At 46.4% G+C, this 27,985-nt stretch overlaps 1 protein-coding gene across 2 annotated transcripts; it reads right to left on the minus strand.

Moving 5' to 3' along the window:
* Positions 1-2,380: 2,380 nt before the first annotated feature.
* On the minus strand, positions 2,381-24,720 carry Nup50 (nucleoporin 50). 2 transcript variants are annotated; one of them, XM_037197476.1, is made up of 10 exons: positions 24,447-24,720; positions 20,918-20,996; positions 18,760-18,843; positions 13,722-13,908; positions 11,994-12,653; positions 8,891-8,969; positions 6,876-6,994; positions 5,007-5,721; positions 4,357-4,549; positions 2,381-2,671 (listed from the first exon to the last, which is right to left on the minus strand). In XM_037197476.1, the coding sequence occupies exons 2-8, from the start codon at positions 20,984-20,986 to the stop codon at positions 5,519-5,521; spliced, it is 1,401 nt and encodes a 466-aa protein (XP_037053371.1). In that variant the 5' UTR covers positions 20,987-20,996; positions 24,447-24,720; the 3' UTR covers positions 2,381-2,671; positions 4,357-4,549; positions 5,007-5,518. The 2 variants fall into 2 exon arrangements, with proteins under 2 accessions (XP_037053371.1, XP_028733957.1); XM_028878124.2 differs by having other exon boundaries at positions 4,357-5,721.
* Between the last annotated feature and the right edge of the window lie 3,265 nt (positions 24,721-27,985).

The following is a 27,985-nucleotide window of genomic DNA, read 5'->3' on the forward strand; positions in this document are numbered from 1 at the left end:
CCCTCTTCCAAAATTATGAGTAATTATACCTACAAAAATTGTTTTTTTGTTTGTTTGTTTGTTTGTTTCTGTTACTTCAAAACGTGATTTCTACAAAAAACATTTCAACGAAGACATGAGTACACTGAATGAGTTAGTGTACGGATTGCAGGTGGCTTTCCCATGGACACCCTCACCCAACAGAAAGCCTCTCAAGGCAGGCTTTGTGGCAGCTGTTGACTTTGCTTTATGATTTCATAATTATTAGAGATGTTGCTTTGCATTTTAGAGACACTGAAAATGAGTTTTCTTAGAAGTGACCCTGGCCCATACCTGTTTCTTTTAATACGCGTTTCAGGTTAATACAGACACTACAGGGGAATGACCTTGACTTTGCGGCAAGCTTTGCCACAGACACTGTTCTGAAATGGTTCCCGCTGGGGTTGACAGGCCACCCCATGCACTGGGCTGTCCTGCTGGCTGCTGGTCTGTGAAGACCCTGTGAGGGGACAGTGACCATGCTGGCCAGAGGTGTAGGCGTTTCCAAAGCTATCACATGATGCCTTTTGGGCTTGGTTCTGTGCTCGCATGAAAATACACCCTGGCAGTGTTTGGACTGAAACTTCCCAAGCTTTTCTAAGACTCCCATAAAAACCCTTATGGTAGTGGGAAGATGGCTGGAATACAAGTTGGAACCTAGTGAGAGTTTAGGAAAAATCCTGGCAGGTGCCTTACTGTCCCTGTCACCCAGCACCTCTGACGGTGGGCTGCTGAGCAGGCACCTGCAATCACCACAGCTTGAAAATATCACAGCCACTTTTTCATGCATAGGGAGCATGCCAAATGACTTGTGTCACAAGGAACTGGGCCTAATATATATATATACACATACAGTGGAGTTAGGAATCAGCCCCTCCCTAGAAACACCAAACCAGGAGAGCCCTGTGAACTGGAACCTCCAACTGTAAGGTGGTAGGAAGGAGGCGTGGGCTTAGCAGGTAAGTCATGCCTCCTTGCTATCCCTGGGTAGCCTGAAGTCTCTGCCCTAGATGCTGGCTGTAGTGCGCGCCTTCCAGCTTCCCAGATGCTGTGGGAAGAGAGTTCTGTCTCAGGTCTTTTATCCGGACCCATACCTTTTAGGAGCAGCTGTCAGCCCTAGCATGGAAGAAAATGCTCCCTGAAAAGGAAAACCTTCCAGAACATATGGAGAAAAGAGCAATGTAAAATAACGTACTCCTTGTAGCTCATTGTATATACCCATGTCACCTGGAGACATCGGACTTTGTGCTTGTTAAAGTGACAGAAAGCTGGGAAACTTAAGGAAGGGAAAGCTTGCTTCGGGGGATGGGTGATAAAAGAAAGGGTCCTGTTCTGTTCTTAACAATGTCACTCACTGGCCTCCTACAGCCTCATGTAAGCCAACAGGCTAGCAAGACTTTTCTCTCCTCTATGTGGATGGCTCTTTCATTTTGGAATCTGACTTTAATAAAGCAATCAGGTTGCTCAGTTTGAAATAACCATTGTTTCTGGTGAGCTTTGATTATATTTTTAATGAACAATTTTACTCAAAGACTTAGGCCAATTCCAGAAACCACTGAAATTGAGTGATTCAATGGGCACACTGGAAAGGGCCACATAGATCGGGCCCCTTAGCAAGCCATGTCACCTCAATACATCCCTTCAGGTTCACCAACAATAAGTTAGACAAGGTCATGTATAGAGGTCAGCCTAGTTCCTGGGAATGCTGGTGGTCACTGCCATTTCCTCCTAGGATGTGCTAACAGGTACTTATTTCATGGCTGTACCCGGAATTACAGGGAGGGAGCTTCCCGGCTAGTAGTGGTCAAACGCAGCTGTGTGCCAGGTCATCTGGTCACATACAATGGTTGGTAGTAGTTGTGTGACTGTACGAAAACCACTAACTATATCAAATACAGACTGGGCCTTAACCTGAGCTTCTGGTTCAGTGGGCTTAGGGGCCCCCAAAAGCTGTCAGTCCTAGAAAGTCTGGGGGGGCCTATACCAAATCAGCCAGTTTCCCCGATGGCTCAGGACAATCTTACTCTTCAGGAAGCACCTGTCACTTGTCTCAGTTCAGAACCCTGGGGACAGCATTCCATCACCTTCTTTTTCAACCAGGAAACGCCTTAGAACTTAGACAATGCTGTGTTCCTTAGGAAACTTCAGAATCTGAACACAGCTTCAACACATCACCGAATGGATAGAATTCAGTGTTACTCTGGAGGAGAAAGCTAGCCTCCAGCCCTGGTCCGAGGCTCTGCACCCCACTTAATTCCATGCAGGCCAGCCCCTACTTCAGAGACGCTTCTGCACACTCCTGTCCCGTGCCTCTTCTCCACTGATCTGCCAGGGTATCAGAAACAAAACAGTGGCACACGCCTGGGGTTAACTTTCCATTTATTCACATTTCATGGATTGGTACACTTCCTCACAGGCTCATTCAAAAGCTCACACACACTGAGATTATACTGTCTTGACAATTCAAGTATTTTAGCTTTAGAAAACAATTTCCTGTTTAAGGTAAAAAGCAGATTACTCCATGTGATTGTTAAGAAGTCTCACATCCCCTTTACAAATTTGTCCTCAGTCTTATGATTGCTTCTGAAGAGCACGCGGTGGCCTTGTGCAGAGCGTGGGGCTAGAAGATGCCCTGAAGAGCTCCCAACTTCACCTATGGGTAACAGAACAGGTCATTTCCTTAAAATCCCCCTTCCAGAATGAGACTTAGACAGTCTGAGCCTGTAGCCTGCAGCCTCGGGGGGCTGTTTCTCATCTTCAGAAATAGTAACAACATAACAACAAACTGGCAAGAAGACTCCTTAACGTTCAAAAGGTAGAGGAAGCTGTCAGGGAAAACCCTGACAAGGTGGCATTTTCCCTCTACTCCACAGCAGGTATTATTATTATTATTATTATTTTTTTTTGGCACGCAGCATGTACAAAATAGGATTTAGAGCTGAAACTGTAAAAGAGAAATCAGCCCATCAGCAGTTGGGCCTGTCACTAACACAGCCACAGCCCATATGTGTGGCTCTCCGAGGAAGCCAGCACAGGGCTCAGACGTCGTTTACTGGGAATGTGCGAAAGAAAGCGGGAGAAACAGTGTGGCCCAGGCTCGGCCTCTGCCTAGATGCACCGACCACAGAGAACACACACTTCCTCAGGCAAATATATGAAAGACTTTAGATTTTCCACCTGGAGATAAAAACCACAGTTCACATCAAACATACAATAGGCAAATTTTAACATGTTGAAACATCAATGAAGTTTAAGCCATGAGTTGGAACCAGCTACTAAGACAGTGGAGGGAGAAGAGACAGCCCTCCAGGGGCCAGCCTCCCTGTGACACAGACATCACAGTGAGTCCCACTCAGGGTAAGTGCAGTGTTGAGCCAGCTCCTATGGCACAAGGATGAGACACACCGAGTTCCGGGCACACCACCTCTCCCTGTAATTCTCGCTTCCAAAAGTGATAGTCTTAGCAGCAAACTTGGTGCTAGGAATGTTAGGAAAGGGAAAGCCACACCCACTAATTTACAGTTAAAATGGACTAGGGAGCTTAGAAGGCAACCCAGTTGCGACCTTTTTTGCTTTTGTTCTTTTGGTAAATATTCAAGGCATGGGCAGATGCTCACAGAGCCCCGGCCCCCCCCCCCCCCCCACGAATAGACAAGTTCCTGAAAGTGTCTGAGAGTCTGAGAGCAGTCAGCCCCACAGGCACGTGGTACATGGCACTGTTCTGAATACGTTCCCCTCATTACATCTTTGGAAAGCTGGGCAAACCCAATGTGAACAGGGCAGGGCCAGCGATAACAGAAGCAGCAACTTGCTTGTTAGAAACCAATTCTCAATGCCAAATGGCAAGCAAATCAATGCACAGCACCTCCCCAGGTCCACACCCCACGAAGCACAAGCATGCCATCCGCGCAGAGCACTGTAACCCTGAGTGATAAACCCTACCACCCCACCTCAACAGAAGCTAACTAGCTCAGGGCTTAGGAGGCAGAGGCAGGTGGATCTCCGAGTTCAAGGCTAGCCATGGCTACATAAAAGTTAACCAGGTTTCATTCCCACCCCTGGCACTGCAGTTTTGAGAAGGCAACTGTGCCATCAGGTTTTATGACTCTGCCCAGGTCAGAACAGCTGTGTTGTACTGACGATCTGAGCACACGTGTGCACCCTGGGCACTGACCCTAAGCCTTCAGACAAGATCTGGTCCTAGTGTTGAATGGTTTCATGAGGAATCAGAGTGGAACTTTAGTCTTTTTTTTTTTTTTTTGTGGGGGGTGGGGGGGGGGGAAATGGGGGGGGGGGGGAGTGGGGGTTACTCTGTAGCTCAGGCTGCTGTGAACTCACCATCTTCCTGCCTCAGCTTCTCCAGCACTGGATTACAGGTGTGTGAACCAAGAGCAGCTAGGCATCAAGTCCTGCATTTAACTGATGTCTGGTCTTCAGAGAATGCTAGTATTAGTAACCTCACCGCTCTGAAGTGACATGAATGGCCCGTGCAGAACCACGGCTCTCTTCCAAATGGACACAATACCTCAGCCTTAAAAAAATAAAAATAAACACGAGTTTTTCAGATGCCCAGTAACATGCTGCTGTCTGAAGCTACAGGCCAAACCGGTGGTTTCCCACCCCCACACTCCTGCTTCTTTTGAGTGCATGGTTCCTGAGGACTCTATTCAGGCTGTACCCATGGGGTTCAGCAGGCAGAAACGGCCATGAGCACACATCCCTTTTCAGTATGGTTTCTCTTTTTTCTTTTAAAATAAAGGCTTGTTTGTGGTATAGAAATGATATAAAAAAAGCTACCAAATTTGTGCTTTTAAAATCCATTATTCCTGACAGCCCCTTCCACATTAACTGAGGGGGTAAAGTAAGAGCACCTCCTGGATAAAAACAAAACCTAGTCTACACCGCCAGCTCCCCGACAGGCCACTCATGTCCTTTTCATGAAAAGGCCGTTTCTGGATGTCAAGCAGCCCCAGGTCAAAGGCCAGTACCTGCCAACAGGCCGATGACAGCGATACCCAGTCCCCAGTTTAGCGCAGTCACAGTGTGGCGGCGTGGTGTTTGGCAGGAGTGCTAGTCACGGGTCAGAGAGGCCCACGGGAGGGGAGCGGTGGGTGTCTTCCGGAGCACTGAGGGACACTGCCATGGGGTCTCCTGGGGCAGGCAGGAGAGCGGAGCCCAAGGCTGCCTGAAGGAGCCTTTGGAGAGCTAACTGGTACCCTGATTGCAGTCCATTAAGAATCACTTAAGTTAGTTTTTACTCAATGCATCCACATTAAAAATCTTCCCAAATTTTTCCCTTGAATGTATTTTGCTTAGTTCTCAGGAAGGGAACAGAGCTGACACATCCAGAGGTTTTATTGGCCTTAATCTTCCTCACAGAAGTTTCCCGTTACCTAGGAGTTCTCAGAATGTCACAGTAAGAAGAGGAAAGAATGTGACTAAGTTTAGGGGGCAGAGGGGAAGCAGCAATGTGGCAACATTCCTTGGTCGGCCTCAGTGCTCAGGCATCCTTTTTCTGCAGTAAAATCTTGTGTAATTCATCCGCATCCTCGCTCGTCTTCACCCGAATCAGCATGGTGACCGGGACTGTGGGCTGCTTCTCATCGAGTGGAGGGTTGGGGACACAGACGATGAGGACATTGTTTTTCCCTGTTCGGGTGCACGGCATATTGGGTGGAATCAGAACATTCAGCAGTATGTTACCTTTGAGTAAACAAAGGAAAATATTTATCAAAACAACATATAAAATACTATCAAAACTGTAGGATTCTTTAAGAGGCTAGAGATTCTACACTGAAGCAATTTCTCCATGTGTTAAAAGTTACAGCCATAGTCTTTCATTTCCTGTATGCTGGACTGTGCCAAGCTAACTGTCCACACTCTGAAATCTCCGAGGCAGGAGCCTTGTTCCGAGTGTCCCTGGCTTACCGAGATCTTCCCCATTTCATGGGACTTAAGGAGGCGGGGTCAGCAGACACAGTGTTTCTTCTCACCAGCACTGCTCACTAGCAAGGGTGACACTATGGTGACACGGTCCTCGCTAGTCACATCACAGGAAAGCGAACCCCAGGGGTCTCTCGGTGATGCCCGCAGTCTCACTCTACTGACCACACCCCACAGCCCACCGCTGTCAGAGCCAGTCTCTTAGCGGACTGTTGCAAGCGTCAGCTCAAGTGTGGCAAGGAGACAGCACGGTGGTCTTCTTGTTCTGGACAGACAGATTCCCTGGGGCTGGAGATGGCCTCATCGCAAGCGTGCAACACAAGGACCTGGGTTCAAATCTTAGAATCCATGTTTTTAAAAAGCTAAGGACAGCAGCACATCCCTGTAATCCCAGCTTAGAGAAGGGTAGGCATGAGGGGGGTGGCACAAACAGGTGGATCCTTGAAACCCACTGGTCAGCCAGTCAAGCTGATCAATAAGGTTCAGGTTTAATGAGATTCTGTTCCAAAATTAGGGTAGAGATCAGCTGAGGAATGAGACCTAATAACCTTGGCCCTCCACGTACCAACCCTCTCCAACCCCCCCAACCCCCTTAAACTGAAACCCGTGTACTTCTCCTTTGTGCTCACCAAACGGCCCCACTGGCATGCCGTTCCTCTGGCACACTCCAGTGTACGGCAGTGACAATCCCTCAGTCCTCTCCCACTACAGCTTTTCACACCACACCTACACTGTGTCCACAATGCTCCCGACACTCAAAACCACATCCACACTGGGAACCAGAAGATAAATCTGACCTCAAGAAGACTTTCGTTAGACAAAACCAACCCCTATTACTGGGCTTCAAAATCCAAAGAACGGCAGGGTCAAGACAAAGCTCTTTACCAAACTCCCCGGGACAGCTCTGCACTCACCTAGGTTGGTGTCTGCCCGCACCAAGAGCTGAGTCTTCTGACTGGCTGTGGGTTTTAAATGCAGGGTCCCCACACCCTTCTCTTTAAATTCATTGTCTTTCTTGTAAAATAGTTTACACCTGTGGAAAAACAACAGCCATGATCAGAATCAACAAGTCAGTTTGCTGAAACCACTGTTTACCCTGTGAGTCAACTGCAGTGGGTGAGAGGAAAATAAAGCCTTCTTTACCAGACTGCTGGTATCTGGGCTAAGAAAATCAGAGTAACATAATCTAGTTAGATATTTTAGACTTCCCCGCCACACCACCACCTTGCTTTGTAGTGCTGGGCATGGAATCCAGGATCTTGGGCATGCTAAGCAAACTTTGCTAGTGACAATCACAGTCCCTACAAACCATCTTTTCTCAAGATGGTCACTCAACATCTCAGCTGACCCACTTCTCACTGCCCTCTCCTGTGCCTTGGTCCTGAGTGGCAGGCACAGACACAACTGTCTGTCCTGCACCTCTCCCACCCTGCTTTCCCGTATGTTTTCAAATTCTCTTCAGGCGGTCCCTTTTGATTCCCTAAGATAGTAAGATAAATGTGGAATAGGGTGGGACTATGGCTAAAACAGCGCACTGTTTTCCAAGCCAATGTGTTAAATGCAGACCCTTAGGTAAGAATATAGAACCGGCACTCTGGAGGTGGAGGCAGGTGGGTCTGTGAGTTCAAGGTCAGCCAGGGCTGCACAACTAGATCCCTACTCAAAACAAACAACAACAACAAAATTAAGCTGGGCAGTAGTGGAGCATCCCTTTAATCCCAGCACTTGGGAGGAAGAGGCAGGCAGATTTCTGTGAGTTTGAGGCCAGCCTGGTCTACAGAGCAAGATCCAAAACAGCCAGGGCTACACAGAGAACCCTGTCTTGAAAACAAAACAAACAAAAAGTTTGCTCATTTACTTGCTCTGATGAAGAGGAAGCCCCACAAACAAACAAAACTGGAAAGTCAGAATCATTCCTATGTGTCACTTGTATTATTAAAATTAAAATTGTTACTGCCTAGCCGGGCGGTGGTGGAGCACGCCTTTCATCCCAGCACCAGGGAGGCAGAGCCAGGCAGATTTCTGTGAGTTCGAGGCCAGCCTGGTCTACAGAGCAAGATCCATGGACAGGCACCAAAGCTACAGAGAAACCCTGTCTCAAAAAACAAAACAAAACAAACAAAAAAAATTACTGCCTAAAAAGCTCTTGAAATAAAACAAAATTCTATGGCCCATAGCACCTGCAACATAGGACAGCACTCTAATATCTGTGTTATAAAAACACTACTGGAAGCTTCCCAAATAGGACAAAAGTTTCCCAGTAAATATCTCAGTACAAAATAATCTCATTTAATCTTAACAGAATTAAAATTTTCCTTCCAGTCTTGTTCACAGAGAGGCAGCTCCCATCAGCAGAGGAGAGACAGGTTCATATACCCTTAACAGGGAGGAACAACTGTGCCTAACTTTTTGGTTGTGGCTGCCCAACCACAGAAAGGCCCACCCCATCCTAGGGACTACAGACACCTCCACGCTTACAACAGGAGAAGAACCAAGATCAGTGACTAGGTGATTTTCTGTGGGGGGAAGGAAGAAAACAGGGAGAGATAAGGAGGTCATGGAAGTCTTTCTGAAGCACTTCATAGGGAGAACAATTCACCGAGGAGCTAGCCCAGGACATGTGGAGAAGATGTGTCCAGCACATCTTTAGACCTGATTTGTTTTCAAAATAAACAGGCCAAGCCTGGTGGCAGTAGCACATGCCTTTAATGCCAGCACTGGAGAGGCGGAGGCCAGCGGGGCCTACAAAGTAAGTTTTAGGACAGCCAGGGCTACACAGAGAAACTCTTGTCTCAAAAAAACCCCCAAAAAACAAAAAACAAAAACAAAAACCATACTCATCAAACAGACCAAGCCTTCTTCCCTGGTCCAGCTAAGGTCCAGCTGGAGCCAGGCCTGCAGGCCACCCCCACCCCCACAGCCCACTCACTTTTTGGAGTAGAAGGCATCCTCTTCCTTCACTTCAGTCACCACCACCTTGGGCGGCTCATCCTCTTCTTCATCGCCACCTGGCACAGAAACCACTCAGAGTCAGCAGATGCTCGCCCCCCACCATCCTGCACATCGACCTGGAATACTGCACAGGAGTGGTCAATACAACTGTGAACACTAACAAGAGCACCCAACATCACCCCTGCCAATGTTCTCGGGTCCAGAGCCACACTGTACCCAGGGATAACCACCATCAGCAATGGCCAAAGGGCAAAAATGACTGTTTTACAAGTCAAGCTTGTCAGAGAAATTGCTCCAAAGCTTTGATGGAACTGTCCCAGGGCTCAATGGTCTTGTACTACTGGGACCTGGCTCACTGGGAGGGGCAGGAAGGGCACATTCTTTCAAGAGAGACCCTGCTGACACACAACAGAAAGATCCTCTCAAAGAGAAAGGCGGCTGTGTCCAACCTGCCCGACTAGAGCAACACTAAGGACTTGGATCAAAAAGACTGAACTAATAAGGTCCACTAGGATCTATCTCCTGGCAAGCTTCAAAATGATTACTTAGCTGAGGCTCTAGGCCTTGGGAAGGTGCTCCAGGAAGGCCAGACACTTGCTGTTTCAACAAATTCCAAGTTTTTCTGAGGGTAACATGTGGTAACCACAAGATGGCAACTGTGTCAGATGGTGCAGTGTGTGCAGGACAAGGGGTGATACAGCTGCCTACCCTGGGAGACACTCTCCTCCTACTTAGAGGCAGAGGAGAAACAAAAGGGGCCCTTGGGGCTGGAGAGATGGCTCAGCGGTTAAGAGCACTGGCTGCTCTTCCAGAGGTCCTGAGTTCAATTCCCAGCAACCACATGGTGGCTCACAACCATCTGTAATGAGACCTGGTGCCCTCTTTTGGCCTGCAGGGATATGTGCCAGCAGAACACTATGCATAATAAATAAATAAATCTCTAAAAAAGTGTGTGTAGGGGGTTATGGGCCATCTACCCTGAGGAAGAGTTCAGACAAGGAGCAGTGGTGGCTGGCCCAGGTAGGACAGACAGCACAGTGGTGCAGTGGCAAACAGACAGGTACTGTACCCCTGGAGAACAGCACATTAATATGCATCCTTGAGGACTCAGTGTTGGGGCCTACTCTAACAGCAGAGGAAGCCAAGAGGCTGGGCCCAAAGTCCTAGATTTGACTTTACTCAAGGCTCAGGCACCATAGCATAACTGTCACCAGGACAATGCAGCCTTCTGGAAGGAAGGTCACATCCATACCAGAGGGGAACACTGGCCTTGTTCTCTGTGGCCATGGGAAGTCTTAATTTTGCCTACCCTATCATGAAGTCCTCACAATATTCTTTGCTATTTGTTTCCTTGTACTGAGCTCCTTATACTTTTGTATTTATTATTTACATGTATGTGAGTGTATGTGCACATGTGTGCAGGAGCCTGTGGAGGTCAGAAGAGCTCTGGAGCTGGAAACCAAACCTGGGTTCTATGGAAGAGCAAGGAGAGCTCTTAACAGTCACACATTTTTAAAACTCTGGACATCAGGGCCACCAGCTGTTCAGTTTCCAGATGTCTCCTCTACTCCTGCAGGCATCTTCACTGCTGACTGCCTTCCTAGATGTCCAGGGGAGTTTAGCTTCATCCAGCTGTTTCTCTCCTTTGACTTTTGTGGCCTCAGATATTTCAAAGCTGTTGCCCCTGCCCCACACAATCATTTACACACAGGAACACTGAACTATTTAAAACATGTAACTATTTCTATCAAAAATTAGACACTTGTTGGCTATGGTGGTGGCTCACAACTTTAATCCCAGCACTTGAAAGACAGAAGCTGGAAGATCTCTGTCAGTTCAAGGGCAGCCTGGTTTACATAGCAAGCTCTAGGACAACCAGAGGCTACATAGAGAAAAACAAAAACAAAAACAAGGCCTGGAGAGATGGCTCAGAGGTTAAGAGCACTGACTGCTCTTCCAGAGGTCCTGAGTTCAATTCCCAGCAATCACAAGGTGGCTCACAACCAACCATCTGTAATGAAATATAAAAACCTCTTCTGGCCTGCAGGGATACATGAAGACAGAACACTGTATACATAATAAATAAATCTTAAAACAAAAACAAAAACAAAATCCCTGCCCCTGGAAATTAGAAATCTAAGCCCTCGGCGTCACTAGCCACAGTGCAAGTATGGAACTGCCCAGGCATGGCTAGTGGCCACCACACCGCACAGTGCACATACTAAGCACACCCATCGTTTTAGAAAGTTAACTGGATGGAACTGGTCCTGAAGTGCTATGTTATGAGCACTGTGGGTACCGGTATCTCCGAAGAAACCCTGCAACTGTGCCCACTGCCAAGACATGACACCCTGGGTACAAAAGGTCCAAGGACACCGATGTGATTCGCAACAGCAGGGCCTTCCTTTGGGGAGGAGTGACCCTCCTTTGCAGCAGGTCTGGTCCTAACATTAGCGCTGGAGCATCTCATTTACAACCAAATTCCTAAATACAATTAAATTCAACAGACATTCATGTTGCGCTTTTTCAGTAATATTCTATTTTTAAGTTTTTAATTTGCTTCTTCTAAACACACCACCACGTGCTCAGTGCTTTTTAGTTAGCATGTTAGAACTTCAGCCTCCACTGCAGCCATCTTTTTTGTTGTTGTTGTTGTTGGTTTTTGGAGACAGGGTTTCTCTGTGTAGCTTTGGAGCCTGTCCTGGAACTCACTCTGTAGACCAGGCTGGCCTCGAATTCACAGAGATCCGCCTGCCTCTGCCTCCCGAGTGCTGGGATTAATGGCGTGCGCCACCACCGCCCGGCTCAGGCTCACGCAGCCATCTTTAAAACACCTTCACTAGGCACCTGGAGACCCCCTCATGAAGACAGGCTGTACTGCTGGTGCATACCATGTCATCTCTCTCCAAAGAACCACACCTCCTCCCCATTCAGTCCTCGTGAGCTTTTAGCACCCTATAAAACAGGCCTTGCTTTATGTTAAGGATAAGGCCTAAGAACTGTGACACACACAGGAAATGCAGCACCTGTGACCTTCTCATTAGACCTACACAGATGTCAATCAGTGGCTTAGTATTTACCTCTGCATTCACTGCCGCTGCCTCCTGCTTGACTCTCCGATGCTTTAGCAGAAAACGGTGAAGAGGCAGCTTTACTTTGGGCAGCATCTTTACCAAATAAACTAGAGTTTCCAGGGGAGAATGAAAACCCAGTCAGGGAGCCAGAGCTTAATGAGCCCAAAACTGAGCTCTCAATTTTCTTGCCAAAATTAAACGAGGCACTTGTTGTTCCTTGTGCTGTGTCTGATTTCTTTTCTGCTGTAAACTCCACCTTTTCAGATGTGTCCTCTGCCTTGTTACCATGAAACGGGAACGGTGACTCTTGCTGTAGTTTTGCTGAACTAAAAAGGGAGGGAGACTGCATTCCGATCGCTGCCCTGTCAGTCTGGCTCTCAGAACTGCTGCTGCCTCCATTCTCAAGCTGCTTCTCAATCGTGGCCAAGTATCTCTCATAGTCTTTAAAAATGGGCGTCAGGTCACACAGTGGGTTCGTATTCACATGCTTCACTATCCAGTCCCGGACAGAGCAGTTCAAGCCAGCCAACTGCTTGTGATAGACATTCCCAGTGCAGGCTGTACTGGAAGCAGGGCCAGGGGAGGCCAGCTGATTGCTGTGAGTACATTTGGGACTTGAAATCTTTTTATCCACCAGGGTAGTAGGGCCATTCACAGCAAAAGCACCTGTAAGAAGGTAAAGTCCAAACACTTTAGAAGCTCTCTGGTGTTGGTTTGTTTTTACTGGATTTCAATGGAGTCTCGCTATGTAGTCCCAGGCAAGCTGGAACTCCCCATTCTGCTTCAGCTTCTTGAGCTGGGACAACAGGTGTGTGGCACTAGGCTCAGCTACAACAAGGTTTTTGTACGGCTACCACCACGCTCTGCTTTCCAGTCACTGTTCACCAAGCTTGTGTTCGGAAACCAACACCAAGGAACTGGATATGCAGCAAGTGGTTACTAAGACACTAAGGCTCCTTCTGCTTAGTAAGGACTACACAGGTCAGTGGATGCTGAGTGCCTGGAGGAGGATGCAGAGTTCGAAGCCATCCTCACTATATGGCTAAAGGCTAGCCTGAGCTCCTGCAGCTAAGCTACACAACCCATCTCAAAACAACAAACACCACACAGCATACACTTTCAGAGCCAGTCAGGATCATTTTTAGGATTCAGTCCAAGATCCTGTTCTTTATGTGAATCCCAGAAGTTGCTGACTAACTCATCCAAAACAGATTGGGTAGTATTTCCTGTTCAAACCTATATTGGGAAACGGTGACCAAAGACAGTGTCACCTCAGTTTCCACTGGCATTTGTAGTGGGAGGTGCACAGAAAGCCCTTGGTGTGCATGTACCAGGACTTCTTGCTAGTCAATTCGGGACTCAGAGGTTAGGAACCTGATAGTGAAGTCACACAGCAAATAGCTGGCAGAGCTGAGGAGAGCATCGCTGTGTGCTGGTGCAAAGGTGTGCTCTGCTGGCCCACTTGCTCCATGCATCTCCCTACTTCCTATGCTTCCACTGCTACATCCAAGGATGCAGTGCTAGAAAGATACTCACCAGCTGGGTCTGGTAGCACACACCTACAGTATCCCAGTATTCAGAAGGTTGGAAGAGGAGGACAGAGTTCAAGGTCAGCCTGGGCTACATAATAAGACCCTGTCAAAAGAAAAAAATAAAACAAACACAAAAACAACCTGGTAGCAGAGTTCTCTTTCAGCAACTATTTTAGAGGGGGCTGGAGAGGGAGCAACTCACCAAAGGTTGCCTTGGGCTCCACTGTCGCCTTTGTGCTGGAGAAGGGTGTGGCACTGGCTGTGCTGTTTCCATTTGTCAGTCCTTCTAGAGGCTTCCCTCCAGAGCCACCACCAAATCCAGAAAATCCTCCTCCTCCAGAAGGCACAACCAAACCTTTAAAACCTTTAAAGGCCCCTCCACTATCAGACTGCAATAGAAAGAAAGCAGTTTTAGGCAAGCAGAACTCCCATCCTCAACTAAGTGACAACAGCATCTTAGAAACAGCACAGAGCTCAGACGTGGGGGCACTGCACCTAAGAGAAGCTACTAGGACAGCCCAGACAGGAGAGACGGTGCCTCTAAGGCCAGCAGTGTCCCAGCTGCCTTCCTGAAACAGTCAGGAGAGATGGTGGAAATCTGTATTTAAAGGCACTGTATATGGTCAATGTTAGGATCTGCTGGCACATGTACAGCTCGGGTCTTGTGTCTTATGTCATCAGGGGGCGCTGGCGACTACTTATGCATGGCGTGGTCACCTTAAAAGCCAGATGCAGACCCCACTCTCGCTCTGCTCCCTCCCCAGGCCTGGCTTCCCTCTCTCACCAGCCCCGCTTCCCTCCTAATAAAGCTCTCTGTAACTCTGGCATCGTGGCAGAGGTCCTGGCTGTGACTCTGCCGGGAACCAGCACCAGAGCTGCTGATCTTTCAGTCAAACATTAAAAATTCATGTACCTGCCACCGAGCTCCAGAATAACTGAAAATATTCCCAATATAATTAAACCTCATGCACCTTTTCAAAGAACATTTGCCTAAAGAAGCTTTAGAAACACAAAATTAGATTAATTAAAAATATTTCACTGTTTACCTAATTTCTCAAGAACTTTGGGGTTTCCAAGCTGTTCTCAGCCTCCAGAAATCTGAGGAGACCACCCTGCAGATTCCAGCCTTTCTATTAGTTAAGCAATCTTTCTTTTCCTTGCTGTTTCCTAATTCCTGTCTTTAGTAAACTCTTCCCTTGGCCAGCCTGTTCAGTCAGCTGAGATGCTGTGAAACTTACATTCCTTATGAAAGTCTAGACACACACACAGACGCACACACAGTTAAACCTTCTTCATTTCTCAGACAACCCATGTTTTGGTTGGTTTTTGTCAATTTGACACAAGCTTGAGTCATCTGGAAAGAAGAACCTCAATTGAGAAAATGCCTCCTGATTTTCTTGATTAATGATCCATGTGGGAGGGCCCCATGCGCTTGAGCAGGATGTTCCTTAGTTACGTTAGAAAGCATGCTGAGAGCCAGGAGGAGCAAAACAATAAGCATTCCTTTCTGGCAGTGGTTCTCACCCTTTCTAATGCTGTGACCCCAGCCATAAAATTATCTTTATAACTACTTCATAACTGTCATTTTGCTATTTTTATAAATGGTAACATAAGTATCTGTTTTCCAATGGTCTTGGGCAACCCCTGTGAGTGGAACTCCCCAAAGGGGTCGCAACTCACAGGTTGAGAACCGCTGCTCTATGGCCTCTGCTAGAGTTCTTCCTTTCGTGATGGACTACAACTCTCAGTTGTCCTCTCATAAGTTGCTTTAACTTATGGTGTAGCAATAGAAACTCCAACTAAGACAGCCTAGTTAGCCTTAATGTTAGATTTTTTTTTCAAAAGCACTTTTAATCACACCTTCAGATTTTCAAATGTTTACTGACCATCGATACATTTATAGCAATAAAATCAGAAAGAATGAGAAATCTTAAATACATCTTTAATTCTGATGCCTTTGTCTATTTGGCAGAGTATCATGTATCATAGGCTGGCCTTCCACTTGCTATGTGGTCCATGACCTTGAACTTCTGAGCCTTCTGCCTCCATCTCCTGAGCCCTGAGTTTACAGGCATGTGCCACTATCCCCAGAGCTTCACAAATGCTAGTCATGTACTCTGCCAACTGAGCAATGCCCCTGCCCCAGCCCTAAACCTGATTTCTGATCAATCAAATCTTAAAAGGGGCTGGGGAGATGACTAAGTGGTTAGGAGCTCTTACTGCTCTTCCAGAGGACCCAACCCAAGCATGATTCTCATCACCCACATCAGGTGGTTCACAACTGCCTTACTGAAACTCCAGTTCCCAGGGCTTTGATGCCTTCTTCTGGCCTCTGTGTGCAGGTGCAGACACACACACACACACACACACATTCACACACTCTTAAAAAAAATAGCAAAAGCACCATCCTCCGAAAGACAGGTGTTTTGCACAATTAAACAGTTTGCCAGGCAGTGGTGATATCACCTTTAATCCCAGCACTCGGGAGGCAGAGGCAGGTGGATCTCTGAGTTGGAGGCCAGCCTGGTCTATAGAATGAGTTCCAGGACAGCCAGGGCTACACAGAGAAACCCTGTCTCAAAAAAAACCAAAAAGAAAAAAAAAAAAAAACCCTCAAATATATCATACGGCTTACAGACAAGCTGTGAAACTATACACAGCTCTTCAGGGCTTTTTGATTCTGCACTGGATTTAAAAGTCACATAGTATTTATTGATACTTTAAAAGCTGCTGACAGTCAATTATTTCTAGCTACATTTTAGAGTGAATTTGACACATTCATTTTTTCCTTTTTTTTTTTTTTTTAAAGACATGGTCTCATTATGTAGACCAAGCTGGGCCTCGAACTCAGATCTGCCTGTCTCTGCCTCCCAGTGCTGGAATTAAAGACGTGCACTACTATGCCAGACTTGACACATCCATATTATTTCTATTGTCTAGATCTGTTTGCATCTGGTATTTGGGAAAAGCCCATTTCTTCATTCAGGTAGATGCTATGACTCTGTCTCATCCCAGTAAAATAGAGGTTGGGAGATGGCTCACCACGTAGAGCATGTGCCATACAAATACTGGGGACTGGAGTTTAGTTCCCAGCACCCATTAAATGCTGACTGGGAGTGGCAGCCCTGCCTATAATCCCAGTGAGTGGGAGGTAGACTCAGGGAATCCACACAGCAAACTAGCTGGCTAGACTAGGCCAATCAGCAATGTCTGGGTTCAAATGAGAGACTATGCCTCAATATGTAAAGTGGAGAGTCACAGAGGAAAACACTCGACGGCTACACATGTACTGCACATACACCCACCCCCTCCACCCCCGCTGACATGTAATAATAATAATGATGATGATGATAATAATAATAAAAGGTGGTAATAAGAGGACACTTGATGTTGACTCCTGGCCTCCACATGCACACACATGTGATTGATTCTGAAGTGGCCACAAAAGTTGACTTCAAAATAGTTTCTTCTTTGTGACCATATCTGAGGAGTGAGGATTACAAGGGGGAAGATTGCCGAAGTGATCCCTAAACACTGGACACATGACTTTAGGTCAAGAGTTAGAAGACCTTTCTCAGCACAGGAATAAAGCATGAAACATACATACCTCTCGAATATTAATTAAGGACCAGCCTTAATAATATTCTTCCCAAGGGGTCCAGAAGAGAAGCTACAAACAGCGCTCATTATTTCCAGGAAATGAATCTAAGTACACTAAGCTCTTTTGTCCGTCTACTTTATTCCTCTGAGATAAAATCCTATCTACATAACTTCAGTTCTGTTCCTGTGCCTAGATCCTTTCTCGCCGGATTTCTCTCTATACTTATCTGCTGTCCCCTCTATGTTCTACCTTAATTCTCTCATCTTAGTTCTCTGCCCCATCTTGGTCTTTCTCATCTCATTCTTCCCCATCTGGCTCTTCCTCATCTTCCATCTCATTCTTCTAGTTCTCCAGTCAAAATCCTCCTCAGTCTCTAAGGTTTACAGTTCTATACCCTTGCAATAGCAGTGCTCTAGCTAGAGCAAGGTCACCAGGTGTGAAGTCTTACAGGGTCATAAAGGCAGACAGGAGTTTTCCTCAGGCAGTGACCGTCCAGCTTTCTTTTACAACCCAAAAGGGGAGAAGTAAAGGAGGAGGTCAACTGAGAGCTAAAATCGGTTAATATCAGAAAAAGGGAATTTATGTGCTCAAACTACATTCCTAGGGGTAGTTAGGTAAATGTAGGAGTCTATGTTAGTATAAATACTACTAAGGCTGTATAAGAAAGGAGGGTCTGAGCTTAATTTACCTTAATTCAGGAGATCATTTGGCCTTGGATGCTTGATAGGTATTTCAGACAAAATACACTGTTATGAGTTCTTGGAAGCATACACAGCATACAAGAAAATCACTGCAGCAATCAGCTAATATATATACTAAAGCCAAAATATCACCAAGACTTCTTAAGCCATGGCTTGACCCTCGGAAAAGTCCTTGACCTTTCCAAGCAGTAGCTTTTGTGATAGTAGCCGAATGCCATTACATTTTCCTGCAGCTTGCAGCACATGCCACCATATTATGGAACCCATCAGCACATAAAATGCTCCTAGCATGGTGAGAGGATTCTCCACGGTACTAATTTTTCCTCTTCATGTTGTCACAACTTTTGTCATTATCCATCTTATTGTCTCAGCTAACTGGATGACTCATTATTATGTTTCCTAGCTTCCAAGATCTACACCAAGAAGCACTTTAAAAAGGCATTTGTGGGGGCTAGAGATGACTCAACAGTTTAGAGCACTCACTGCTGCTCTTCCAGATGACCTGAGTTCAGATCCTAGTCCCATGTCCAGAGAGCTTACAAACACCTAGAACACCAGAGGATCTAAAACTTTCTTCCGACCTCTTTGGGCACCTGCACCCATGACGCATACACACATACACAGCCACATAAATTAAATATGCATATACACACATACATACAAACAAAATGTGTGTGCTGGTGAAATGGTTCGGCAGGTAAAGGTACCTGTCTTGTCACCAAACCTGACAACCTGAACTTGATTTCCAGGGACCAGATGCTGGAGAGAACTGACTCCCACAGTTGTCCTGACCCCTCTGTGTGCCACAGCAGGCACACAAGCACTACTCCCCATGCATACACATATAAAAAATGTGCACAGGGAGAGCATTTGCTGTACAAATGCTCTGTGACTGGGAAACCTGTTAGTAAGACACCAAAGCTGCAGGAAGCACTCACTTCAAATCCAACGTTCCTACGCTTTGCCTTCTTTATGGCTCTATTCTTCAAGACTTCCTCACTGGCAACTGAGAACGTTCCCACCTGCAAGAATGGACAAATTAGACAACAGAAAAGTAAGGCCAAAAGAAGATTAAAAGCTGAACATAAATGCCAGAACAGAGACACTTATCTGGTATTTGATGATCTTAAAAGAGTTTACTGTCAACACATTAAGAAATAGCTCACACTGGGTGGTGGTGGCGCATGCCTTTAATCCCAGCACTTGGGAGGCAGAGCCAGGCGGATCTCTACAGAGTGAGATCCAGGAAAGGCACAAAAACTACACAGAGAAACCCTGTGTGTGGGGGGGTGAGTGTGAGAAAAGAAAAAGCTCACATTGTATATCTACAGATTTCTGTAGATTCCAATTCTAATCAGGTGCCATGAGTCTTCCAGAATTTACAAATCCAGGCTTCAAGTCCCAACCCAGAGACAGGAGTATGTGATTTCTGAAAAGATGACCACCACTGAATCTTTGGTGCACTAATAATCATGACTGACTTCCTCAAATATCTTAGCCATATTGTCTAGAAAAGGCACTAATAAAGTCACAGTAAGCTGCCTATGTCAACAAGACATAAGAGCTACCATCCAAAAGCTCATGACTAGTAATAGATAGTAAAGCCCATTCTGAAACCAGGAGCTTACTACTAGTTTTCAAAAAACATTAAGTTGAAAGCTGGGCAGCGGTGGTACATGCCTTTAACTTCAGCACTGGGAGGGCAGAGGCAGGTGGATCTCTGTGAGTTTATGAGGCCAGTCAGAGCTGTTATACAGAGAAACAAACTAAAGAGTTGATACAGATAGCATTCACATTCTTCTTTTGTAGAATAGGACCTTGCACATGCTAAGCATGGGCTCTACCACTGAGCTACAGCCTTCCACTGTTTTGGAGAAGGCTCCTGGTCCTGCCCACCTTGGCCACTGTCTAAAAGGCCAGCTACCTAGTCACAAATATCCCTAGTCAACCAGTGCTCTTCCACGGTGTGAAGAATGTGCTAAAGGGCTTTGGTCTTTCTGCATCTATTTTCTTACCTATCTAGTTAGGGCCGGAACTAAATATTTCCTGTACAAAATTCTCACCGAGTCAGGTGTGCCAGCTCCAACCAATAGCCCTATAAACAGGAGGCTGAGGCAGCAGCACTGACAGACAGACAGTTTAAGGCCAGCCTGAATTAGAAAGTAAGACTATCTCAAAATCAAAACTACTCTCCTATCCAGATCAAGGACCATTTGGCTACATTTGTCCAATTAATGTAACTGATTTCCATACTCCTTTCAGTAGAGCCTGCCCAGGTTCTTTCCCCCTTGGACACTTTAGTGTCAAACAATTCTATGGCAGTCTAGATCTTGTTCCCAGGACTGTGCCTAAGACCAAGGCAGGGGAGAAAATCCATGACCAAAGATTCAATTAAAGACCAAGGCAGTTAAAGGCCCTGCAAAAACATTAACATACCAGTGGTTTGGTTTCCCTAAACATATCAGCTTACAGATCAGTACCAAAAAGAAAGACAACAGCCTAGGAATAAAATTGCAAACCACTTTTTCTTCCCTGATTCCTTCTTCCCTTACCACCTAGCTGTGTGCTATAGACCTGGAGTTAGCTTTGCCACTAAACTCACCTAGGAGTACCAACTTGCTCAAAGGACCTAGAAATGCAAGGTTTCCTTACAGGAGACAACTTTAATCTTGCTGATGTAAATTCTATTCCAATCAGTACAACTGCTGGGATGCAGGTCTAGCATCAGAAGAGCCAACAGCAGGCACGAGAAGCACCGGGATGAAGGGGACAGGGAGAGCAGTCTGAGGCTTCCTTCACTTGCTGTCTAGTGATGTCTAAAATACACTCAAACCACAGGAGAGGACGCTGCTGCAAGTGTGTGAATTCTGCAGGAAGGTACGTCTACACACTCAGCAGGAGCAAACACTAGTAGAAAAGCACAGTCACATATGAAGAACAAGTTTCTACAGTAAATGCACACAGCTCACGAGGAAGCACATCTCTCCTGCTCTGTGTATTCTTAAAGGTTTTAAAATTCTCCCATCATATTCTTCACGAGGAACGCAACACAAGCTTAACCGCAGACAGCTAGAAACCAAGGGAACTGCTCTGTACCTCTTCAGCTTCGTCTTCTTGATCCCAGTTCCTATCTGTTAATTCCTTCTCTGCAATTCTTTTGGCCATTTTTGTGAACCTAGATTACAGAAAACAGAAATAAGATGTTTGCTTTTCTGCACCAAGATAGCTCTTACCAATATTTTTTGTTGCAGTCTTCATTTATTTAGTAATAAAATCACAAAATAGAGAAATATAAGAAAAAGCAGTTAACAGGTTTTAAGCAAATGAGATTTACTTAGATGGATTTGCTTAAAGGGAAGGAAATACACTAAGAAATTAAGGAAAATATGGAGTTCAGCGAAGTTAATTCTACTTTTTTAATTAAATTTTTTTATTACAAGTAATTTAAACAATCTAGTCCAGCATAGGATCTGGTAAGCATGCTCCTGATGCCGGTGAAAACTGCATCAGTGAGAGCTTTACAATGGGCTGGGGACTCCAGTGGAACATACTCATTTACTATTTCAGGAGGCAGGCACAGAGACCCGAGGAACACTGGCACTCTTTCTCAACAGGAAGCCAACTCAATTCAGAAAGATTAAATGAAACAGCTATTGCTCTTTCAAAATCTACAATATTTATGTAGTATACTGTACATACAGAAAAGTCCTTAGGTCAATACAAATATTCTTGCCGTAAATAGAACATTTTTAATATTTAAAATTTAAAGATGCTAAGTTTATTCTTAGGTAAGGATTTTAATAATGCACTGGAAATACTTCTACAATGAGTAGTTTTCTTAAGGCTACAATTGTCAGAAATGTCTCCCAATTAACATTTAATTGCCCTGAATTACATATTGTGAAAAGCTAAGACATTACTTACAAATTCAAAACCTTATTACTATGGATGTGTTAACATCTCAGAATATAAATTGCTTCAAAAGTACACCCTCAGGGCTGGAGAGATGGCTCGGCAGGTAAGGCGTGCACTAGTAGTGCAGAGGATAAGTGTCTGATTCCCAGGACCCACCGCAAGCTCACAAGTACCTGTAACTCCAATTCCAGGGATAGCTAATTCTTCTGGCTTCCAAAGCAAGCACACACCAAGCAAGTAATAAATCTTTAATAATGACAATAATAATGTTGATGGTGATGGTAATAATAATAGTAATAGCCAGGGATGGTGGTTCACACCTTTAACCCCCTTGGGTTAGAAGTAGAGGTAGGAGAATCTCTGTGAGTTCAAGGACAGGCTGGTCTAAGAAACAAGTTCCAGGACAGCCAGGGATACACAGAGAAACCCTGTCTCAAAAAAAAAAAAAAAAAAAAGCTTTTTTAGAAATAGTAACAACAAGGGCTGAAGAGATAGTTCAGTAGTTAAGAGGGTGCGCTACTCTTACAGAGAACCTGAGTTCTGTTCCCAGCACCCATGTCCAGTAGCTCACATGCCTGTATCTCCAGCTATAGGGGATCCAGTGCCCTCTTCTGACCTTCACAGGCACTGTATACACACACACACACACACACACACAACCAAACAAAAGGGAAAAAATGAACCCACATCCGATCTGACTGAAGGCTTTGATCTAAACATTGTTCGGGTTCTCTAGAGCCGAAGCTGCAGCAGGAGCACCTGCCTGGGCTGGCAGTTATCCGTCAGGACTCCTTCCTGATACTTTCTCCATTCAGTTGCCCTCAGCACAGCAACCCAGCACAGCAGGCATCCTAGAACAGTCACTAGACATCATCTTACCCATCACCTAATGCTCTAAGCAGATTAGCACTACAGAGTAAGTGTCAAATCAGAGAACCAACTCCAAAGCCCTCCAGAATCCGATGTGCAGGGAGGGGCTTACAGGTCCTTTTTTTTCTGATTACAATCGAAGATTCTAAAATGTTCAGCATGAACTCTAATAACACCAGGAACTGGGAACTCTGTTTTTAACTCCTCCCCCCAAACACTGCAAAGCTGACCTCATCAGAAATAGCGTTCTTCATAGAACTCTTCACAGGTAAGGTTTCGGGATCCCTCAGGAAATTTTTCTAGTAATTACCTAACATCAACACCAGAGGGCAGAAGAGGCAAGCAGTGGACGGGTTACAGTCACTGTTTTATGATGTGGACAAAAGGGATGGCGGAAAACACAAATACAGGTACTAAGTAAAACTTTAACATCTAACATACTTGAAACTAAAGAGTAACTGCCGTAATAAAACAAATTAATGAAGATGATGCCACTTCCTCTTTCTTCAGTCAGATAAAACAGAAAGCAAGAATTTGTTTGGTTTACTGATGACTCTAAATGTCCCAAACCTGCTTGACTCATAGGAAACTGGTGCTGAATCAGTGATCTGAGGCATTGCATACTTAAGAAAACACTACAAGATACCAGTGCTAGCATCCAGGACAAGCTGAGAGATCCCGGGGCACCCGAGTTTGGTGAACGCTTCCTTGTCTACGGGATAGAAGGAGTGCTATATATACAAGAACTGGAACAGGAGAGGAAGTGCTCTGTAAATATTAACTAAACAAGTCTGGTTAAAAATGATAAAATATACTACTTTTGCTCCCAAACTCAAAAGTTGTAGCGTGGGAAAACAAAGTTAACTCCAACGATAGGCTCAACTTTTAAAACACGTTTCACCAACCGGGGTGATGGCAATGGGGAGGCTGAGGCAGGATAAGAGTGTGAAGCCAGTCTAAGCGACACAAGTTCAAGGACAGCACAGGAGAGACATACAGCAAAAACCTCGCCTTTAAAAACAAAGGTACCAAATACCTACTTTTTCCATATTCCAAACAGTTAATTTTCCTCTTCTGAAAAGACATCTCTGCGAAGTTACTTGGAACAAGGCCTGGCACTAGAGACTTATTTGCCAGCTATTATTGTTATCAAGGCTTTTCTTTTTTTTTTTCTTTTGGAGTGCTGGGGAATAGAACTCGGGGTCCTGTACGTGCTAGGCAAGTCCTCTACCAATGTGTTACCGGGGAAATTGAATCCCCGTAACACATGGGTTTCACCGGCAGCCCGGAAGAGTTTGCCAATGTCTGCGTTTGTGGGTAAAACGGCACCAAGTTACGAAATGCTTTCTAGGTATAAAGCGCCGTAGTCACTAGGAGAAATGCATTATTCGTGAACGATCGCTGTCAGCGGTGTGCGCAACCGACTTCAGAACAGTTCTGCTCTCAGAGATGAACTTCCCATGGAAAAAAGAAAAAACCGCTTTGGCTATCCTCGAGAGCGAGGAGCAGCAGATCGAGGTCACTGAAATGCCCCGGAAAGCCCAAACCTCAAGACGAGCTTCGTGACGAACCCGGGTGACCAAGGGCCTGGGCACGCTGTGAGCGCAACCGCGACCGGCCAGCGGGGACGATGGATGAGGAATGAAGGCCAGGGCAGCCCCGCCGCCGCCGCCTACCTCCGTCCGGGCCGAGGCCCGAGCCCCGCCGAGCCCTCCTCCGGCCAGGAGGGACGCCGCGGTTCGCAGGGCAGGCTCGGGCCGGCTTCACCAACAGCCGCCCGTATCGCCCAAGGCCGCCGCCGCCGCCCTCCTGCCCGCCCGCCCGCCCGCCCGGCCCTCACCTCCTGGGCGGCCGCCGCAGATCGCGCTGGGTCCCGGGCGCCGCGGCGGACAGGGCCGAGACGGCGGTCGCGGCCGCTGGGAGCTTCCGGTGCGCTGAGCACCTCCAAGGACTTCGTGGTCAGCAGGCCTCGGGAGCTTGGAGTCGGGCACCGAGGGGACGAGGCATCCGCCCAGCCTGAAGCCGCTACTGAACGTTGAAGAGAGCGCTCTGCGCCGCCATTTTGTAACTCGAAACACCCGTCAGAACCAATTCGAAAAAAAAAAAAAGGAGGAGGAGGAGGAGGAAAAAAAAAAACGCCCGCGTCCAACGACTGCGCAAGCGCGTCGGAGCCCCCAGCGGCCGGCGCCTCTTCCTAAGGGCCGCCGCGCGTCACGTGGCTCGCGCCTACGCCCCCTTGGAAACGGTCGCTGGGCGGAGCGTGAGTTCCGCGCAGGCGCGCAGGGGCGGCGGGAGCCCGGCGGCGGAGCCGGCGCCTCTGGCCACGCGCGTCATTAAGCACGTCGGTCACGTGTCGGCCGGCCGCCATCCGGGTTGGAGGCGCTTCGCCCGCCAATCGCTGCGGAGGCGCAGGCCGGAGGGGGCTGTGGGGTCCAGTCAGCGGCTCTGGGGGAGGCCTCTGACGGTGTGGCGGGCAGCTGAGGAGGCGAGCAGTGAATGAGGGGAGACGGGAGGCGTGGGGCAGCGTGCTTGCTCTCGGGACCGCCCTGCAGGGGGGTCTCAGCCTGTGGCTTGAAAGCTGGTTGTGGCGCGGGGCCGGAGAGCCCCGAGGGACAGACTCCGATTGCTGTCACGTGATGGACGGACAGCCTCCGATGTCCTCGTTGGGAGCTGTGGAGGTGAAAGGAAATTTCCGCCAAGCTTCAAGACCAGTGTGGGCCCACGGGAGATGAAGGCTCCGGAGGGATTCTTCAGCTGCGGGACGAACACCTGCTTCCTGCCTCAGGACTCCTGTCTTTGTGCTTTTAGCTGACTGCTGCACTCCGAAGCCGTGGAGTGACGGGTTCAGTTGTTCAAAGGGATTCCGGGTGGTCGACTTCTTCTGATTAAGGTTTAAAGAGACTGTCAGCCAGAAGACACTAGAGCCATCATGAACCATCTAGAAACGATTTCCAGAAAAATAAGCATTTCTAGAGCAATAGTTCCTAACTATTAGGAGAGGAGAAAAAGGAGTCCAAGGAGAAATCAAGTCTCTTAGTTTCAGGGTATTTCCTCCTTCAATCCTTTGACAAGAACTGCATAAGGAGACTAGCTGGGACAGTGGTATAACACTTGCCCAGCATGGGAAACCTTAGATTCAATCCCCAAAGCCACTAGAAAGAAAAAAAAAAAATGATTGCACTTAATAACTTGGCTTCTGGACTCAGCTGGCTGCAAATTAAGTATATTCTGAGAAATTGTGTTGAACATGTGCAGATTTATTTTTTGTCGTTCTCCACACATTTCAACTATGTCATTGATATCGTATTTGCTAATACAAATACTCCAGAGATAATTCATCTGAAACCAGTCAGGTCATGTAGACTTCCACCTAAAGTCACAGTCAGTGGAAGGTTGAGGCAAGAGGATTATCCCAGGCCAGGCTGAGAAACAAAAAACCTCTCAGAGCTGGGATGATGGTGCCCGCTTTAAATCCCAGCACTGGAAGACTAAGAGGTAGGCAGAGTTCCAGGATAGCCAGAGCTACACAATTAAGATCCTGTCTCAAAGACACGACAACACAATTAACCAAAAAGGGCTGGGGGTGTAGCTCAGAGGTAAAGCACTTGCCTGGCACCTGTAAGGCCCCAGGTTCAAGCCCCAGTACTACAAAACAAAAACCATAAGTAGCCCAGACCTGTAATTTCACTACTTGGTATTGATGAACAAAAGCTTAGCTGAAAGCCAAATTCATTGGAGTTAGATGTCACTGTGAATCCTGCCTGCATTCTTCCAGGTTATAATAGGCAGTCTTAAGTAGTAGTGTTAGTAAACATTGAAATCCAGCTGTTAATAATCTGGAAACTAGGACAGGATTGCAAGTTCAGGGCCATGTTGAACTATCAAGTGAGATTCCTTTCTCAAATAAACCTTTAAGTATAATACCTACATGAATACTGTCCCACTTCATATAAGAGCCTTGGGCAGGCTGGAGGGATGGCTCAGTGTTTGAAAGCACTTGTTCTTTCAGAGGACCTGGGTTCAATTCTTGCTTAACTGAAGTGCATCAGCTTAGAATATGGTTTTTGAGCTAGGCGGTGGTGGCGCACACCTTTAATCCCAGCACTCAGGAGGCAGAGGCAGGTGGATCTTTGTGAGTTCGAGGCTAGCCTGGTCTACAGAGGGAGTTCCAGGAAAGGCGCAAAGCTACACAGAGAAAGCCTATATAGAAAAAAAAAAAAAAAAAAAAAAAGAATATGGTTTTTGTGCTTAAAAGCTCATCCTGAGGAAGGCCCAGGACTACAGTGGGATTCTGAACACCTGGTGTAGTCAATGGTCAGCTAATAAACACTTTCTATTGGTTTAAACCCATGCCTGAGCAGTCTTCTCTGGTGGGGACCCCACAACACTGGGAATTCAAAACGTTCATACCCCAAAATAATAAATCTAAATTTAGAAAAAGACAGTGCGTAAGATTGTATATCTGCAGGTGTGGGCACAGAGGTCATTGCACTCACCCATAAGCATTAGGGAAACCTGGAATACTGAACATACAGAGTTGTCTCTTCAAAGGAAGAAATATATAACCTGTTTTTCACCTAGAAAGCTGGGAGTGGGGGTGGTTAATAGCCTAGATGGCCTCTGTGCTATTTGTGCGGCCAGGTTTACACCTGGTCCTTGCAGACCCTTACAAACAGGAGATGTTTAGTAGCCTGGGGACCTTTGTGCTAGCTATGTGACTGAGACCACACACCAGATCCTCCCCCAGGTTCTTAAGATAACACATGTAGTCTATCTATGGAACCCATCTTCACGGAAGAGGTGACATGTACTTTGAAAAGAGTTTTTTTAAAAAAAAAAATGGGCTGGGCAGTGATGGTCACCAACACCAATCCCAGCACTTGGGAGGCAGAGCCAGGCAGATCTCTGAAGTTCAAGGCCAGCCTGGTCTACAGAGCAAGATCCAGGACAGTCACTAAACCTACACAGAGAAACCATCTCGAAAAACAAACAAACAAAAAAGAATGGGCATGATGGCACACACCTGTGATTCCAGCACTTGGGAGGCAGAGGTAGGCAGGTGGATCTCTGTGGGTTTGAGGCCAACCTACTTAGTGAGTTACAGGAGAGAGAGAGAGAGAGAGAGAGAGAGAGAGAAGAGAGAGAGAGAGAGAAGAGAGGAGACCCTGTCTTGAAAAAATACAAAACAACAACAACAAAAAAAAAAAAAATTCAGGTACCAAATCTAAACATTTATTTTTCTGTATTTTTCTGAGGACAGATATGAAACGAAATACCTAGATAGGGAAATTATATATGTTTATATCACATTTTGACAACTCTTCCAAATCATCCTTATGACTTGGGTGGATTAATGTGAATTATGGATTACCTATCAGA

Source organism: Peromyscus leucopus, chromosome 20 (genome assembly GCF_004664715.2).
Source record: "Peromyscus leucopus breed LL Stock chromosome 20, UCI_PerLeu_2.1, whole genome shotgun sequence".
NCBI lineage: Eukaryota > Metazoa > Chordata > Mammalia > Rodentia > Cricetidae > Peromyscus > Peromyscus leucopus.